Here is a 16,501-nt window from a genome sequence, read left to right as displayed (position 1 = left end):
GTACTGCTGTGTTAAAGGGGCAGCTCACACACTAATGGAGAAATGTCAACATGTGCTCACGCTTACTGCTAACTGTTCATCACTAGCTGAAGGAGATGTTTTGAGAAATGTTGGAAACCTGTCAGCACTGATGTACACAGTGTATGTTGATTCTGCTATGGCAGTCAGGGGTTACGGGTTTCCAGCATTCTTCAAAGCATCTCCTCTAGTGTTGAACAGGAAACAGAAACTCATGAAGGATTGAGCTCAATAATGAGATGAACATGATCATTGCTGTGTGAACTGCCCCTTTAATCTGCTTATAAGAGTGTTCTCAGATCCCGCTCAGTGTGGGTGATTTCTGCAGGAACTGTGTGTGTGTGTGTCTGTGTGTGTATGTGTGTGTGTGTGTGCGTGCGTCTGTGTGTGTGTGTGTTGAGAAACACTGGTTGTTTTCTAATTTCCCATTCTGACATCACTTCCTGTCTTCACCCTGTTTCTCAGCATCTTGCGAGAGTGTAAGAATGTGGAGCTTTCCTTCAGCGATGTCATACCCAAGAACGACCTGTTCAAGGGCACCAAGAAGGGCTCCGTCTACCTCACCCAGTACCGGGTAACCAGAACCCACACAAACCAGCTTAACCACAGCTTAACTAGACCAGAACCAACACAAACCAGCTTAACCCCAGCTTAACTAGACCAGAACCAACACAAACCAGCTTAACCACAGCTTAACTAGACCAGAACCAACACAAACCAGCTTAACCACAGCTTAACTAGTCCAGAACCCACACAAACCAGCTTAACCACAGCTTAACTAGACCAGAACCAACACAAACCAGCTTAACCACAGCTTAACTAGTCCAGAACCCACACAAACCAGCTTAACCACAGCTTAACTACACCAGAACCCACACAAACCAGCTTAACTAGTCCAGAACCAACACAAACCAGCTTAACCACAGCTTAACTAGACCAGAACCAACACAAACCAGCTTAACCACAGCTTAACTAGACCAGAACCAACACAAACCAGCTTAACCACAGCTTAACTACACCAGAACCCACACAAACCAGCTTAACTAGACCAGAACCAACACAAACCAGCTTAACCACAGCTTAACTAGTCCAGAACCCACACAAACCAGCTTAACCACAGCTTAACTACACCAGAACCCACACAAACCAGCTTAACTAGTCCAGAACCAACACAAACCAGCTTAACCACAGCTTAACTAGACCAGAACCAACACAAACCAGCTTAACTAGTCCAGAACCCACACAAACCAGATTAACCCCAGCTTAACTAGTCCAGAACCCACACAAACCAACTTAACCCCAGCTTAACTAGTCCAGAACCCACACAAACCAGCTTAACCCCAGCTTAACTAGTCCAGAACCCACACAAACCAGCTTAACCCCAGCTTAACTAGTCCAGAACCCACACAAACCAGCTTAACCCCAGCTTAACTAGACCAGAACCCACACAAACCAGCTTAACTAGTCCAGAACCCACACAAACCGGATTAACCCCAGCTTAACTAGACCAGAACCCACCCAAACCAGCTTAACTAGTCCAGAACCCACACAAACCAGCTTAACTAGTCCAGAACCCACACAAACCAGATTAACCCTAGCTTAACTAGACCAGAACCCACCCAAACCAGCTTAACTAGTCCAGAACCCACACAAACCAGATTAACCCCAGCTTAACTAGACCAGAACCCACACAAACCAGCTTAACTAGTCCAGAACCCACAAAAACCAGCTTAACTAGTCCAGAACCCACACAAACCGGATTAACCCCAGCTTAACTAGACCAGAACCCACACAAACCAGTTAAACAACAACCTAACTAGTTCAGAACCAACGTAAACTAGTTTAACCACAAGTTAACTAGTCCAGAACCCACCAAACCAGTTAAACAAGAGCCTAACTAGTTCAGAAACAACACAAACTAGTTTAACGTGTGTGTGTGTGCGTTTGTTTGTGTGCGCGCGCGTGTGTGTGTGCGTGCGTGTGTGTTTGTGTGTGTGTGCGTGCGCGCGTGTGTGTGTGCAGCTGGTGTTCGTCAGCAGTGTGATGAAGGAGAAGTTCTGCTCCTTCATGTTCCCGTATTACCTGATGAAGAACTGCAGCATTGAGCAGCCGGTGTTCTCCGCTAACTTCATCCAGGGCCTGATCAAGGCGGAGGCCGGAGGTACACACACACACGCACACGCACACGCACACGCACACGCACACACACACGCACACACACACACACACACACACACACACACTACACTACCCAGCATGCACCTGCTGCACCCACACTACACTATTCTGCTGCAGATCATTCAGAAATAATCAAACCTTGTGCACTGTAACACTGTCTTGCCCTGTGTGTGTGTGTGTGTGTGTGTGTGTGTGCGCGTGCGTGCGTATGTGTGTGTGTGTGTGTGTATGTGTGTGTGTGTGCAGGTGGATGGGAGGGTCAGGCCGGCTTCAAGCTGTCATTCCCCAGCGGTGGAGCCATTGAGCTCGGACAACACCTGTTCAAACTGGCCACCAACGGTACACACACACATACACACACATAAACACACACACACACACACACTTCTTCATCACCTGTTCTTGTCTGTGTGTGTATGTGTGTGTGTGTGTGTGATCTTCTGTCTGTGTTTCCAGCCTCTCGGGCTCCTCCCGCTCAGAACGGAGCGTTCGGATTGGCTGCAGGGATGAACGGATACGCCAGTCCAGCAATGCCGCAGCCGTACCCGTATCCCAGCATGCCTCAGGCCCCCTACAGCCAATACCCATACGCCCCTGCGGCAGGTACAGCACACTCCCTCACTCTCCTCTGCGTGTGTGTGTGTGTGAGTGTTCTGATGTGTAAGTGTGTGTGTGTGCAGGTGTGTATCCCAGCGCGCCGGTCTACATGGCTCCGCCTCCTCCGTATCCCGGCCCCCCGCAGGATTGGGCCGCTCCTCCAGGTGTGGCTCCATCAGTTGTTATTGTTTATTCTATAAGCTCCGCCCTCTTCAGGGTCAGCTCTTCTCTGATTGGTATTTACTGGAGTGACTCATGTGAGATCCAACGAAGCCCCGCCCACGTGTGTGTTTGCTAACGCTAACTCTCTCCTCCTCTGTGCTCAGTGGCTCCGGCTAATGCTAAAGCAGCGGAAGCAGCTAGCAGCGCCTTCTACAATCCCAGCAACCCTCACAGCGTCTACATGCCCTCGGTGAGACACACACACACACACACACATACAGAGTCTGGCTGAACAGTGAGGTCAGAGGTTTCACTGTTAATAATGCTGCTCAGTCAGAGGGGTTGCAGGATGAGCTGTTGGAAACATTCACTGATCATTGATCTGCAGTGATCTGAAACAGGAGGTGTGGCCAGTTATTTTGCTGTATCACCCAGCTCTGAGCAGTGGATGTTAAAGTGTGTGTGTGTGTGTTCTGCTGTTCAGGATCTGCCTCCTCCATATTTCCCTCCGGAGAATCCAGAAAAGAAGAACAACTGAGGAGACCCTGACCTCCAGCTGACCCCTGACCTCCAGCTGACCCCTGACCTCCATCTCCTGTGCAGACGCTAACTAACTATCCAGTTCAACTAACTCTTCTGCTCTGTTTTAATCCTGCAGTGTGTGTGTGTGTGTGTGAGACGGTTCTGTAAATTCCTTTTGATAATAATATAGTGATGATGATGGAGTACATCAGCTGTGTGTGTGTGTGTGTGTGTGTGTATGTGTGTGTGTGTGTGTTTCTATCCAATAAATCTCTTCTATTCTCAGTTTCTGTTCACATCTGTTCACACACACGCATTACAAGTTCACAAAACACACACGTTTTTGTGAAAAGTGGGGACATTACATAGGTTTCCATTCATTTATACTGCCCAAACCGTATATTGTATTGCCCTCACCCCACCCCTAAACCCAACCATCACAGGAGTCAGTGTGCAGCTTTACTCTCTGATTAAACTCACTCTGAGGGATTTATAAGCATTTTGAGAAACGAGGACGTCACTAGTGTCCCCATATTTCACCTGCTTTCAGTAATACCTGTGTCATAGCCATGTCATTATACTCAATTTTAGAGACATTAAATGAGTTGAAGTTTAAGTCGGTGAGTGGTAAGCGTCAACACACACTGACACTGCCAGCACGAGTGTGTTCATGAGTGTATGAGCAGTGCACAGCTCCACTGGGGACTCCTCCATCCCTGCTGATCCAGCTCTGCCTAATGCTGCTGACCTCACGGCACTCATCAGGAGACCACATTCACACCAGCTCATCCAGACGCTAAACCTTCATTTAGTCTGACCGGGGCACAGCCGGGGGCATTATAGGGACCCGCACACTTCTGGACCCTCTGAGATACTATGATGAGGCCCGACTCACAATACTGGAAATATTCCTCAGAGATTTTGCTCCATGATAGCATCACACAGTTGCTGCAGATTTGTCGGCTGCACATCCATGATGCCAATCTCCCGTTCCACCACATCCCAAAGCTGCTCTATTGGATTGAGCTCTGGTGACTGTGGAGGCCATTTGAGTACAGTGAACTCATCGTCATGTTCAGCAGTCTGAGATGATTGAGCTTTATGACATGCTGCGTTATCCTGCTGGAAGTAGCCATCAGAAGATGGAGACACTGTGCTCATAAAGGGATGGACATGGTCAGCAGCAATACTCAGGTAGGCTGTGGCGTTGATGCTCAATTGGTACTAATGGACCCAAAGAAAATCTCCCCCACACCATTACACCACCACCACCAGCCTGAACCGCTGATACAAGGCAGGATGATCCATGCTTTCATGTTGTTGAGCCGAGCATCTGAATGTGTGAGCAGAAATGGAGACTCATCAGAGCAGCAACGTTTCTCCAATCTTCTATTGTCCAGTTTTGGTGAGTCTGTGTGAATTGTAGCCTCAGTTTCCTGTTCTTAGCTGACAGGAGCGGCACCCGGTGTGCTCTTCTGCTGCTGTAGCCCATCCGCCTCAAGGTTGGCCGTGTTGTGTGTTCAGAGATGCTCTTCTGCAGAGCTCGGTTGTAACGAGTGCTTATTTGAGTTACTGTTGCCTTTCTATCAGCTGTAACCAGTCTGGCCATTCTCCTCTGACCTCTGGCCTCATCAACAAGGCATTTGCGCCCACAGAACTGCCGCTCACTGGATATTTCCTCTTTGTCGGAGCATTCTCTGTAAAGCCTAGAGATGGTTGTGCGTGAAAATCCCAGTAGATCAGCAGTTTCTGAAATACTCAGAGCAGCTCGTCTGGCAGCAACAACCATGCCACGATCAGAGTCTCTTAAATCCCCTTTCATCCCCATTCTGATGCTCACTTTGCAGTTGGGCAGGTGTACCTAATAAAGTGGCCATTGTGCATGTGTGTGTGTATATATATATTCTCAATCCTAATCATAATCACTAAATTAGTTTTAATCCAGGATTTCAGCTGCAGAGTTTATAAATGCTGTAAGTGTGGACCGGGTGTGTGTTCAGCTTTGATCACAGGTTTGGACATAATCTACATCCACACATATGAAGCCTCCAGATCGTCATCAGAGTCAGCGACATTGAAGTGTTTATTTGAAGAACAACAGCATTATGTTACACACACACACACACACACACACACACACACACGCACACACACACACACACACACACACACACACACACACAGCTCTGTTGGTCAGCTCATGTCTCCCAGCCCTTGCCGCCGGGTTGGTTGGGCATGCGCAGCCCCACGAGCGCGGCGGCCTGCTGTGGTGTGTGTTCCCCGCGTGCGTGATACTGCAGGTGGAGGCGCTGGTGGAGGCGAGTGGAGGCCAGCAGACACCTGTAGGAGACCGCAGCGTGCAGAGACTCCATCTGAGCACGGCACAGCTGAGCGCCCGTCACCTGAAACACACACACACACACACACACACACAGTTACATTAACCGAAGCACACACACTTATCCAGCTCACAGAGGGTCAAACCCAACGTGCTGACCACTGCACCACTATAGCACTCTAATTGCTTGTGCAGCCGGATTAATACTTAATCCTCATCGTTACCCTGCAGGCCACCTCACAGGGCTGCGAGACAATAAATGAGAAGAGCGGAGCTGCAGCAAAATAATGGATAAAAAGAGTGAGGATATGGTCAGATAAATAAATAAATGAATAAAGTGCGACTGCTGCTTTCTCCATTCACCATGCTGGAGAGGAACCGTCTGCGCAAATAGAGCACAGAGTGGGTGTCATCGGCTACAGCTCTCATCTGATTGGCTGAAAGGTACGAGTTGCCCTGCCTCTGCCAGGAGAGTCTCAGAAACACACACTCATATGCAGGGGGAGCCGTACATGAAAGAGGATCTGCACATCTCATTCAGGATGAACTCGCTAGTTTTAAACATTCAAAACTTTTTGTTCACTCTTATACCTTTGCAAATGGTGTTTTGCATTTGTGAAACGTATTTTATGAAAATGTATTTTTATTTTGTGCACGTGAAATTTTTTTGTGAATATAAATAAATATTTTATGCACATGAATATGGCTACGCATGTGTACATCGTGTCTTTTGCGTGAATTATTATTGAGTCTCATCTGTCTCCATAACAGGTCACTTCATTACTTCTGTGTGCTATAATATCTGTTAAGTGAATGTTATTTAATAAAAGCACATATACTTATTAAAACTGTAAAACAGACTAAAGTGCATGTGTAGCCCTACACCAGCCATCCCGCTCTGAGCCGGGTCAGAACCGGCGACCTTCCGCACGGCAGACCGCTGCTCTATCAAGGAGGCTGAAGACCACGTCCTCTAGCGACCCGTGAGATTACCCTGTACAGCACTCACTAGCTGACCTCCGCTACACACGGTCTAATCGGCACTAAAGGAGATTAGTAATCGGTTTCATTATTTAATGCATTAAATCACTTATCATTTTTATAAACGGAGTTAAATTGATCTGAAACCTTTAATTGCACTTTTATGTCCTGTAAATAATAAAAGCTGCATCACATTGATGAAAACGAACCTCAATACCAATAGAAACATCCTGCTGAATTAATACTAATAAACAGCTCAGTGATGTTAGTCATGCATACACATGCACAGCACACTTCTCCAGAGCTCATGAACCCCCCCGCCGCTGCTGCTGACACACACTCTGTGCTGGTTTATAGGTGGTTCATGAGGTTTGTTGTGTTACTCTGGGATGTTTGGACTGGACAGGAGATGAGGCTGCCTGATCAACATGGCGTTCCTCCAAACACACTGGCAATAGACGCAGTCACCTCATGCTTGTGAAGTGGTACAGTCCGTAAACTCCGCCCATTAAAATAACGGCTTGATCTTTACACTGTAAAATCACCACCATATTAAATTATTGATCATGCGCCACACATATCATCTAATACGATTAATCCTGCAGCCCTAATGGGGACGCGTTTCATTCACACTCACACACTTGCCCTTCTTCAAGCTGACTATAGCTAGGGCCAGACGGAGTCTGCGCACGGTTTTTACTATTTCTGCGATGAATTTTGGTAAAAATCTGCGAATTTCTGTGTAATTACTTTAGAAGTATCATAACTAAAACCTGAATAACCAACATAAAAAATAATAACTTTTAAACTTTTATTTAATGTTTAAAATGCAAATCCAATTACATCCACTTTTATTGGTGAACAAAGCAAGTCTCTCAGATAATATCTCTAGTAAACGACAGAGAATGTGCCTGCACACACCGCACTGCACATAGATCAGATCAACATTATCACATTAGTCAATAACATCACTGTAATAATTTATTTAAAAACTGAATAAATATAGATTTACACACATTTACTCAAGTAAATAAACAGAATTAATGATGGCCTAAACATCTGCGCGCGCAGATTCCGTGTGGGTCTGACTATAAGTCATGTATTTTATGCTTAATGTGCAGAAAACAACCAAACTATTTTACTAAAAGCCAAAATTGTCTTTAAAAACGTGGAAGAAATCATCTTAAACACTTTCCCTCTGGTTTTCTGCTTTTACATTTGGTTTATTTAATGATATGTACATCACTAATTATATTTATATTTAGTTTTATTGTTTTTTAAATCAATAAAAATGTAAACAAATAGCTAAAGTAGATCCGGCAGGTTCAGAGCGCATTACAGCTCTATATATCACTCCGCTGATTGATCAGAGTTATCCCAGCTAAAACAGACAGAAATCACCGCAGAACACAACAGAATGACGAGATGTGGAGGACACTAGTGCTACACACACTACATCATAGCTGTACACACTACTGAGTGCCCTAGACAGACAGCGGGGGAAGTGCGCAGTTCTCTAGGTCTCACAATAAGTCATTTCCGTGGCTCTCTGTTATCGCTCATGCGCAGTCGTCGCCGTTACCTGGTTTTTCCGGAACTGCTGCAGCACATACTGGTAAACGGGAGAGTGTCGGTAACCGGAGCCCTTGGCGGAGCGGATCTCCTTCAGGATCCCGCGACACACACGGAGCGCAGAGCACATGGCCGCCATCTTCATCAGACTGAAGCAGCCGAGCGCAGAAACCAGGAGCAGCAGACCGCGCACAGGCCAGAGCAATCGAGCAGACGCAGAGCTCAGCACACGGCAGTAGTGAACATGAGCAGTGAACCGGCCTGTATCCGCACAGATATCCTCAAACTACTGAACAACAGCATTTGCGGTCTCTTTAAACAGAACTGTTGACTACTGATCACTGAACAGCTGAGAGACATACGCTGAGGAGAGGACGCAGCTGGCGGAGACTCTCGGGCTCCCTCTAGTGAAGAGCTGCGGTGCTGCAGCAGTGTTCCCTCAGGAGCCGAACTCTGAGCTGATCCTGGACTACACACACACACACACACACACACACACACACACACACTCACACACACACACACACACACACACACACACTCACACACACACACACACACACACACACACACACACACACACACACACACACTCATACACACACACACACACACACACGCGCACACACACACACACACACACACACACACACACACACACACTCATACACTACGGCCAGTGTAGTTGATCAGTTCCCCTATAGCGCATGTGTTTGGCCGGCCCAAGCCTTCAGGGGGCCCTAAGCAGGATTTTATTTGGGGCCCCTTGGTGCAAACAATATGACAAATTATCGTCAATCCTTGATCATTCGCACACTATAAATTTAAAACACACATTTTCGATTTTATTCGCTGTAGCTGTGTTGCTTACATCATAATATATATGTTTTAAGACAATTCTAAATATTATTCTGCACAAATAACTTCCTATTGATTTAACTTTTTATATGACTACTTGCCACAAATCTAAATAATTAGACTCAAAACATTAATATGGGCTGGCAGAAACAAGCAGCTGGAAGTAGCCAATAACATACTGATTTTTATTATTATTCAAGACGCTGCCAAACAGTCAAACATAGTGACAATAAAGATACATTTATTTAAATTGGATATAAATGATAACACTGAAAAAATTCATATTGTATTTTGTAGTTCAAATAACTTAAAACATTTATTTAAATTAAAATCAAAGTAAATCAGGAAGCATTTTCTAGACATAATCGCATATAAATCAAATTACTAAATATGTACAAAAATTGTTCAGTTTTCAGAAATAATTCTAAATTAAGTGAATTTTTTTGTAAAACAAATTAATCTGCCAATCAGATAAGTACAATAATCTTATTTTAAACCTAAAACAGTATTATTTATTTACTCTAATTGGCAGATTATTGAGCTTTTTTAATGAAAAATTTGCATCATTGTGACTAAATAACCTTCTAGAAAATGTTTATTGGTTTAAGAATTTTTAGATATTTGGACTAAAAATCCAACAAAAACTATAAGAAAGAAAATCATTTTTGCAGTGTATTTACCAACTGTCAATTGTATAAATCAGAAGCTTAATTTTTATCACCAAGTTCATGAAAAAGCATTGTGCTGCTGTTCCGGGCACTGCTGCTGCTGCTTCAATCACAATATCAGTGATTCTGCCATATATTGATAGATCATAGGAAAACCAGCCACAATATATCACAATTTTGGTAAATGAAGGGGGAAAATGCATCAGAAATTTATGATGAATTTCTTTTATAAACGCATTTATAGAATTGCAGTAATGTAAAACAAGTGCACATCTGTCAAACAAGCTTAAAATGCTGATGTGCAGAGAGGAGTTTATGACTGAAGAGAGCACGTCTCTATCACAGCAGCAGAATCTCCATTTAGTGGAATATGCCTTTAAGAAAAAACTGCCAAAATAGTATTTTATTGCTTTCTAGTTTTCTGTAAACTTAAAACACTTATTACAACTCGACCAACTAATTTATGTAAACATGGAAATATTTTATGCTTAGCCCTGGTTGATTTTTAATAAAAAATATATGCATTCCCACTATTTTTTTCAACTGATCAGAATGCTCTGAGAGGTGAGCACAGACTCCTCTGAGCAGGTCTGTTTTCAGCAGTGGAGAACATTAGTTAGTTAGTTATTCATCTATTTAGGTTTTTTTAATTCCCCTAATATTATTATTAATATTATATATATATATATTTTTTGCCAAAATACCTTCTACAAGACTTTGACAAGGTCTGTAAGAGTCAAATAAACGCAGGGCCCTTCTAATTAAATGTTCATGTCCTATTGATATCTTTATATATTTTGGCGGAGGTTAAAAGTTTGAGCGCATAAGAAGTTGCACTGGCCGCGGGCACGCGCGAGCGTCATAGCGAAGTGAAAGCGCGTCTGTAAGAAAGAAACTAGTGGCAAATTCGGGGGAGCTGGATGTCTGAAACACACAAATACATTGGCCCAGCTTGGACAGAAGAAAGTGTCTGTATGACTGAGATATTCACCATTGCAATAGCTCATCTGTCTGTCAGTTGTTTACATGACGCTGATGTATGTCCCATGATCCTGTTGAAAACTGATTCATTAAATCAGATCTTTTGTAAATGTAGGTAAATATCTTGGCGCCTGAGTATGTATTGCTGTCAGAAATAACACTATAAATGGGCGTATATTTTGTCCCACCACTAATCCACAACTCAACAAACTGAAACGAAACTCACACAATAATTTCAAGCACTCTTGGGCGCCCCCTGGTGGCCACAGGGCCCTAAGCAGCCGCTTAGTTGAGAAGCCCCTAGGTGCGTTCGACTTCATGCAGCGCTGCGCAGTTCGATCGAAATCTGTCTTAAAGCGGTGCATTCTGGTTAGAAATCTTGTCCGGATTGATGCTGCGCCGACGCCACGTGACTGTCACATGTGGCATCAAAGTACCGCGACAGCGCTCCGAGATCAGACGGCAGACTCAGACCATGCAGCTTCTGAAGAGCGACTGCAGGAGCTTTGATGACGACACCGATATTACACGATTGGCCAAGTTCACCACATGACAACAAACACGTGTATCTCGGGTTTATAATTGGACAAATTCCGATTCAAAAGTTTCAAAACAAACAATTCACTTTTCACACCCTCTCTATCCTGTACACATCTTGCTTATTAAAAGACTACAAATATTTTACTGCAGTATCATCTTTTGTTAAATAATCTGGTTATAAAGGTTAGCTTGTTTGCGCAGGTTTATTTTTAACTTTTTTTTTATACAGACTATTTACTGCATTCATCTCCATGAACTATTTTATTAAATAATTATAAAATGGTTTTATTATTATAATATAAATATCTATTTTATTTCCTGTCTAGCAGTTTATAGACTACCTGCTCTTTCTAGAAAACTTCTACATAGCTCACTTATTTTACCTTTTGTTCTTTTCAACACAATCTTTTTGGATTAAAATGCTTTTTTGAAAATTCATTCATTATCCAAAATAATGTCATTTATTAAGACCTAATCAAAACACCTTGTTTTGCTTTTTACATTGGAAATTTTTATATCTATAAATGTACATATATGTAAACCCTTTTTTAGCATATTTAAACAAGAAGTATTAGCCTAAAGATTGATGTTTAACTCCTAGAATTTATGCTTATTGATTTGTATTTAATAGAACTGTTCGTTTTTATGTTTATATTAACCTCTCATTTCCTCTTATTTCTCTCTTGCATTTGTTATATATTTTATTCATAATTCTCTCTTATTGTTTAAAAAGGAACTACAGTTTGAAGAGACTGTATTCTGTTTTATTAGTAAATGTTTTGTTGTTATAAATAAAAATAACAAAAAAATATGATGACGCCATGTGATCGGTCATCATGACTGCAGCAACTTTGAGTCCCGAAGTGTCCAGCTGTCCGTCTTGACGGCTCTGTTATCAACTCCGCCCCGCCTGCGCTCGGCTAATCTCGTTGATCACCGGCTGCAGCTGAGCTTCATGTCGAACGCACCTCCTGTCTGCAGCTCGCAGATCTGGGCGGGGATGAATTTGGGGCGGGGCTGCACATTCAGCCACGCCCACCTGTAATTTCATTGGTTAGTGGAAACGTAATAGCGTGAATGCCCACTACGTGGTGTCAGTAAACAGGAAATGCATGTACAATTTCTTAAATTTTGTTTTTATTGTTAATAAACACAAAAATGCACAAAAGTGGACATTCTTGATGAGTGTTTTATATGTTAATTATGTTAACAGTTATGTGAATTTCATAATGGTATTTTTCCTGCTAAAAAATATTACAAAAGACTCAAAATACTCTTTTCACAATGGTGTCACTTCAGAAACGCAGTGATTTTAATTCTGATATTTTAATGGTTTATTATTTTGCTTCAAAATGCAAATGCATATTGCATATTTACAGCAAATAAAGGTGGAGTCTGAAAAAATAAATAAATAAAAATGCAGTGTTTTTAGTTCATTTTAATTTTTTCCCTTTGAATGGAAGAGTTCTCTGGAAAATTTACAATTGAAAATATTAAAATTATACTTTGATTTAAGGCTATTAAAAATATTGGGCATGTGTCCAATTGTTTCTCTTTCAATACTGCACTGCTTTGAGTTTTATTAAGAGCAGGGATAAGCTATTATTTATTAAGGGAAGTATATGTTTGTAACCTTTTTATTTATTAAATCAGATTATTTAATCATATAATGGATTTATTTTTACTTTGATGCTGCTATGAATATACATGTATATGATCTGTTATATGTAAATGTTCCAGCATGAGTAAAAATTTTTATAAATTTTTTTCATATTACATGGTGTGTCATCTATGAATGCAATCAATTTCATTATTTATTATTTACTAATCCATTAAAGTTTTGTTCAGTTACTCCATTTGAATGAAGACAGTGCTCTGCTGCCACCTACTGGGTGGTTTTGATATATGTTCTACAATTTAATTAATAAGTTACACATAATTTCATAATCTAATATTACTGAATTAAAATGCAGTCTTCTTGGTTTTATTTTTGTATTATTTGTAAATGCAGGGTAAATACTTTAATACCATTTTCTAACAACCCTTCTGTGTCCATTTCTGCACTGTAGATCTTTAAAAATATTTTTTATAATGATTTTGTTTGGTTATTAAGAGTCACATACAACATTGTTATTCTATTTCATTTAATTAGAATATTAAATACACTTAATATTATATTAATAGTGTGGCACAAACGGCCAGTTTTATTTATTACTTATCTATCAGGACACAAATTAATGAAAATAAATTTGACATTAATAAGTGCAGCACTCGTGTAAACTTCTGATTTTTTTATTTGACAAATCCTGATAAATAAATACCAACTTCATCTTCAGTAAAAACACCAACACAAAGCAATACAGTCAGTTGAAAGTCCCTCTTCTCGGTTCAAATAAAAATCTGGCAGATCTGTGTTTTTTAGATGTCAGATGTCTCACCTACAGAACATCTGTGTATGCACATGCACACGTACAAAAGGAAGACTGACAATTTATAGAAAATAATAATTTAAGATACAGCAGTTTGTGATTATTATCTTTAATAAACATAAAACAAGTATATATTTTTTACAGGGAAATTCCACTACAGCATTAAAGTAACAATCTGCAGTAAAAAGTGCTTGGCATATTCTGTACTCTTCATCATGTGTACACACACACACACACACACACACACACACACACAGCCTGCTTCTTGAATTTTGGATTACTGACAATGACACGGTGAGGCAGTGGCGCAGTAGGTAGTGCTGTCACCTTACAGCAGGAAGGTCGCTGGTTCAATCCTAGGCTCAGTTGCCGTTTCTGTGTGGAGTTTGCATGTTCTCCCTGCCTTCGCGTGGGTTTCCTCCGGGTGCTCCAGTTTCCCCCACAGTCCAAAGACAGGTGAATTCGGTAGGCTAAATTGTCTGTAGTGTATGAGTGTGTGTGTGAATGTGTGTGTGGATGTTTCCCAGAGATGGGTTGCGGCTGGAAGGGCATGGGCATCCTGCTGGATAAGTTGGCGGTCCATTCCGCTGTTGTGACTCCGGATTAATAAAGGGACAAAACCTACAAGATGAATGAATGACAATGGCTCAGCAGGTCCTGGATGTCAGTGAGAGTTGCAGAAATGTCCCATCACCATCCTGTGTGACAACTCTCAGTAGGATACACTACAGGATCTCAGGCGGCATCTGTACAAAATAACCAACAATCATCAACATGTCGCTTAACATACAGTATATTAAAGTTAAACTCAAAGAATTAAATTTGTTTATACTAGGCATGCCCCTCCTCACATTCCCCTTTGCATAAGTTTCATGCATGGGTTATAAAGTAAACAAAACAAAAAAAGAGAACATGAAGTGTAAATAAATATATTAAAAATTATTAAATGCACAAATCTATTAAAACAAAAGAGAGAAAGAACTGAGGTAAAATAAAATAAAACAGAGAATATGCTCCACAGGAATCATAGTGATGACTATATATCAATGCCAATGTTCTGCAAACAGAATGTAGTATAGATCAGTAAGTTAAGAATCAAGTTTTATATTGTACATATTTAGCATTAACATTACCAGAGTATATCAATTAGAGAACATGCCACAAAGAAAAATATATTTTGTTATCTTTGATATTAATAAACTTCATGTGATGGACTGTTTTGCTCAAAAATCTTTAAAGTTTACATTATTCGTCTAAGTGAATAAAACCACCAACTGTACGATCAACCTGGAAAACGCCAACCCTAACACAGAAAACATTTTTTTAAGGCTTTAAAACTTCATATCTCCTTAAAGGCCTTTAATTAAATAAATGACACATAATACGTGAGGTGTACTGCACTATAATTTGACCATTTACATGACAGAAGATGTGTACTTACCATGCAGAGATGAAAACCGGAATCGAAAGCATACATTACATCAACGTCTGTTTCCGTGAACCAATGAAAGACTTGTAGGCGGAGTGACATGTTCAGTCCCGCCCATTTATAGGCGGGGCTGCACATTCAGCTCCGCCCCATATTCAGCCCCGCCCCGATCTGCGGGCTGCAGACGGGTGTACTTGGCTTAGTTCGCTTATGCCTTGGGCCGGCTCTAACCGGAGCACCCGGAGGAAACCCACGCCAACACGGAGACATGCAAACTCCACACAGAAACACCATCTGATCTATGCTAAGCTGTTGGAGGATTCAGAACAGCCAGCCGGAGGACTGAGCTCTGACACGGCCTGTACAGTTTACCAGATATTATAAATGGTTGCTATGCAGTTGCTAGGGAGGTCTGAGGGGTTGTCAAGGTGTTGATAGGCAGTTGTTAGTGTTTTCAGTGGTTGCTAAGGCATTGCTAAGTGGTTGCTAGGGAGTTCTGTGTGGTTGCTAAGGCGGTAATATGCAGTTAAAGTGTTTTCAGTGGTTGCTAAGGCTTTGCTAGATGGTTGCTAAGGAGTTCTGTGTAGTTGCTAAGGTGTTGAAAAGCAGTTGTTAAATTGTTTTCTGTGGTTGCTAAGGCATTGCTACGTGATTACTAGGGAGTTATCTGTGGTTGCTAAGGCATTGTTTGGTGGTTGCTAGCAAGTTCTGAGTGGTTGTTAAGGTGTTAGGGTTGTTAAGGTGTTCTCAGTGGTTGCTAAGTGGTTGCTAAGGCATTGCTAGGTGGTTGCTAGGGAGTTATGAGTGGTTGCTTGGGTGTTAGGGTTGTTAAGGTGTTCTCGTTGGTTGCTAGGTGGTTGCTAAGACATTGCTAGGTGGTTGCTAGGGAGGTATGAGGGGTTAATAAGGTGTTAATAGGCAGTTGTTATAGTGTTTTTAGTGGTTGCTATGGAGTTCTGAGTGGTTGCTAAGGCGTTGATAGGCAGTTGGTAAAGTGTTCCCAGTGGTTGCTAAGGCATTGCTATGTGGTTACTAGGGAGTTCTGAGTGGTTGCTAAGGTGTTGATAGGCTGTTGTAAAGGTGTTCTCTGTGGTTGCTAAGGCATTGCTAGATGGTTGCTAGGAAGTCCTGAGTGGTTGCTAATGTGTTAGGGTTATCAAGGTGTTCTCAGTGGTTGCTAAGGCATTACAAGGTAGATAGGCAGTTGCTAAGGTTTTCTCAGTGGTAT

At 41.9% G+C, this 16,501-nt stretch overlaps 2 protein-coding genes across 2 annotated transcripts in view; one reads left to right on the top strand and one right to left on the bottom strand.

Annotated features, from left to right (window-relative positions):
* Window positions 1–16,501, top strand: part of wbp2nl (WBP2 N-terminal like) — a gene marked incomplete at its 3' end in the record, with an annotated part of 179,969 nt that overhangs the window by 533 nt on the left and 162,935 nt on the right. Inside the window, 7 exon segments of the mRNA NM_199710.1 lie at window positions 484–592; window positions 2,041–2,179; window positions 2,443–2,535; window positions 2,653–2,799; window positions 2,877–2,957; window positions 3,120–3,205; window positions 3,440–3,628. Of these exon segments, the coding sequence (NP_956004.1) occupies window positions 484–592; window positions 2,041–2,179; window positions 2,443–2,535; window positions 2,653–2,799; window positions 2,877–2,957; window positions 3,120–3,205; window positions 3,440–3,493 (709 nt within the window).
* On the bottom strand, window positions 5,537–8,519 carry fmc1 (formation of mitochondrial complex V assembly factor 1). Its single transcript, NM_001386472.1, is given in 2 exon segments — window positions 5,537–5,879; window positions 8,379–8,519. Coding segments are annotated over 2 exon segments (333 nt in total). The 5' UTR covers window positions 8,508–8,519; the 3' UTR covers window positions 5,537–5,675.

The sequence above is a fragment of the Danio rerio genome, chromosome 3 (genome assembly GCF_052040795.2).
Source record: "Danio rerio strain M-AB ecotype USA chromosome 3, GRCz13ab, whole genome shotgun sequence".
Taxonomy (NCBI): Eukaryota; Metazoa; Chordata; class Actinopteri; order Cypriniformes; family Danionidae; genus Danio; species Danio rerio.
The sequence above is the reverse complement of the archived record's forward strand: the minus strand, read 5'-3'. Positions and strand labels throughout refer to the sequence as shown.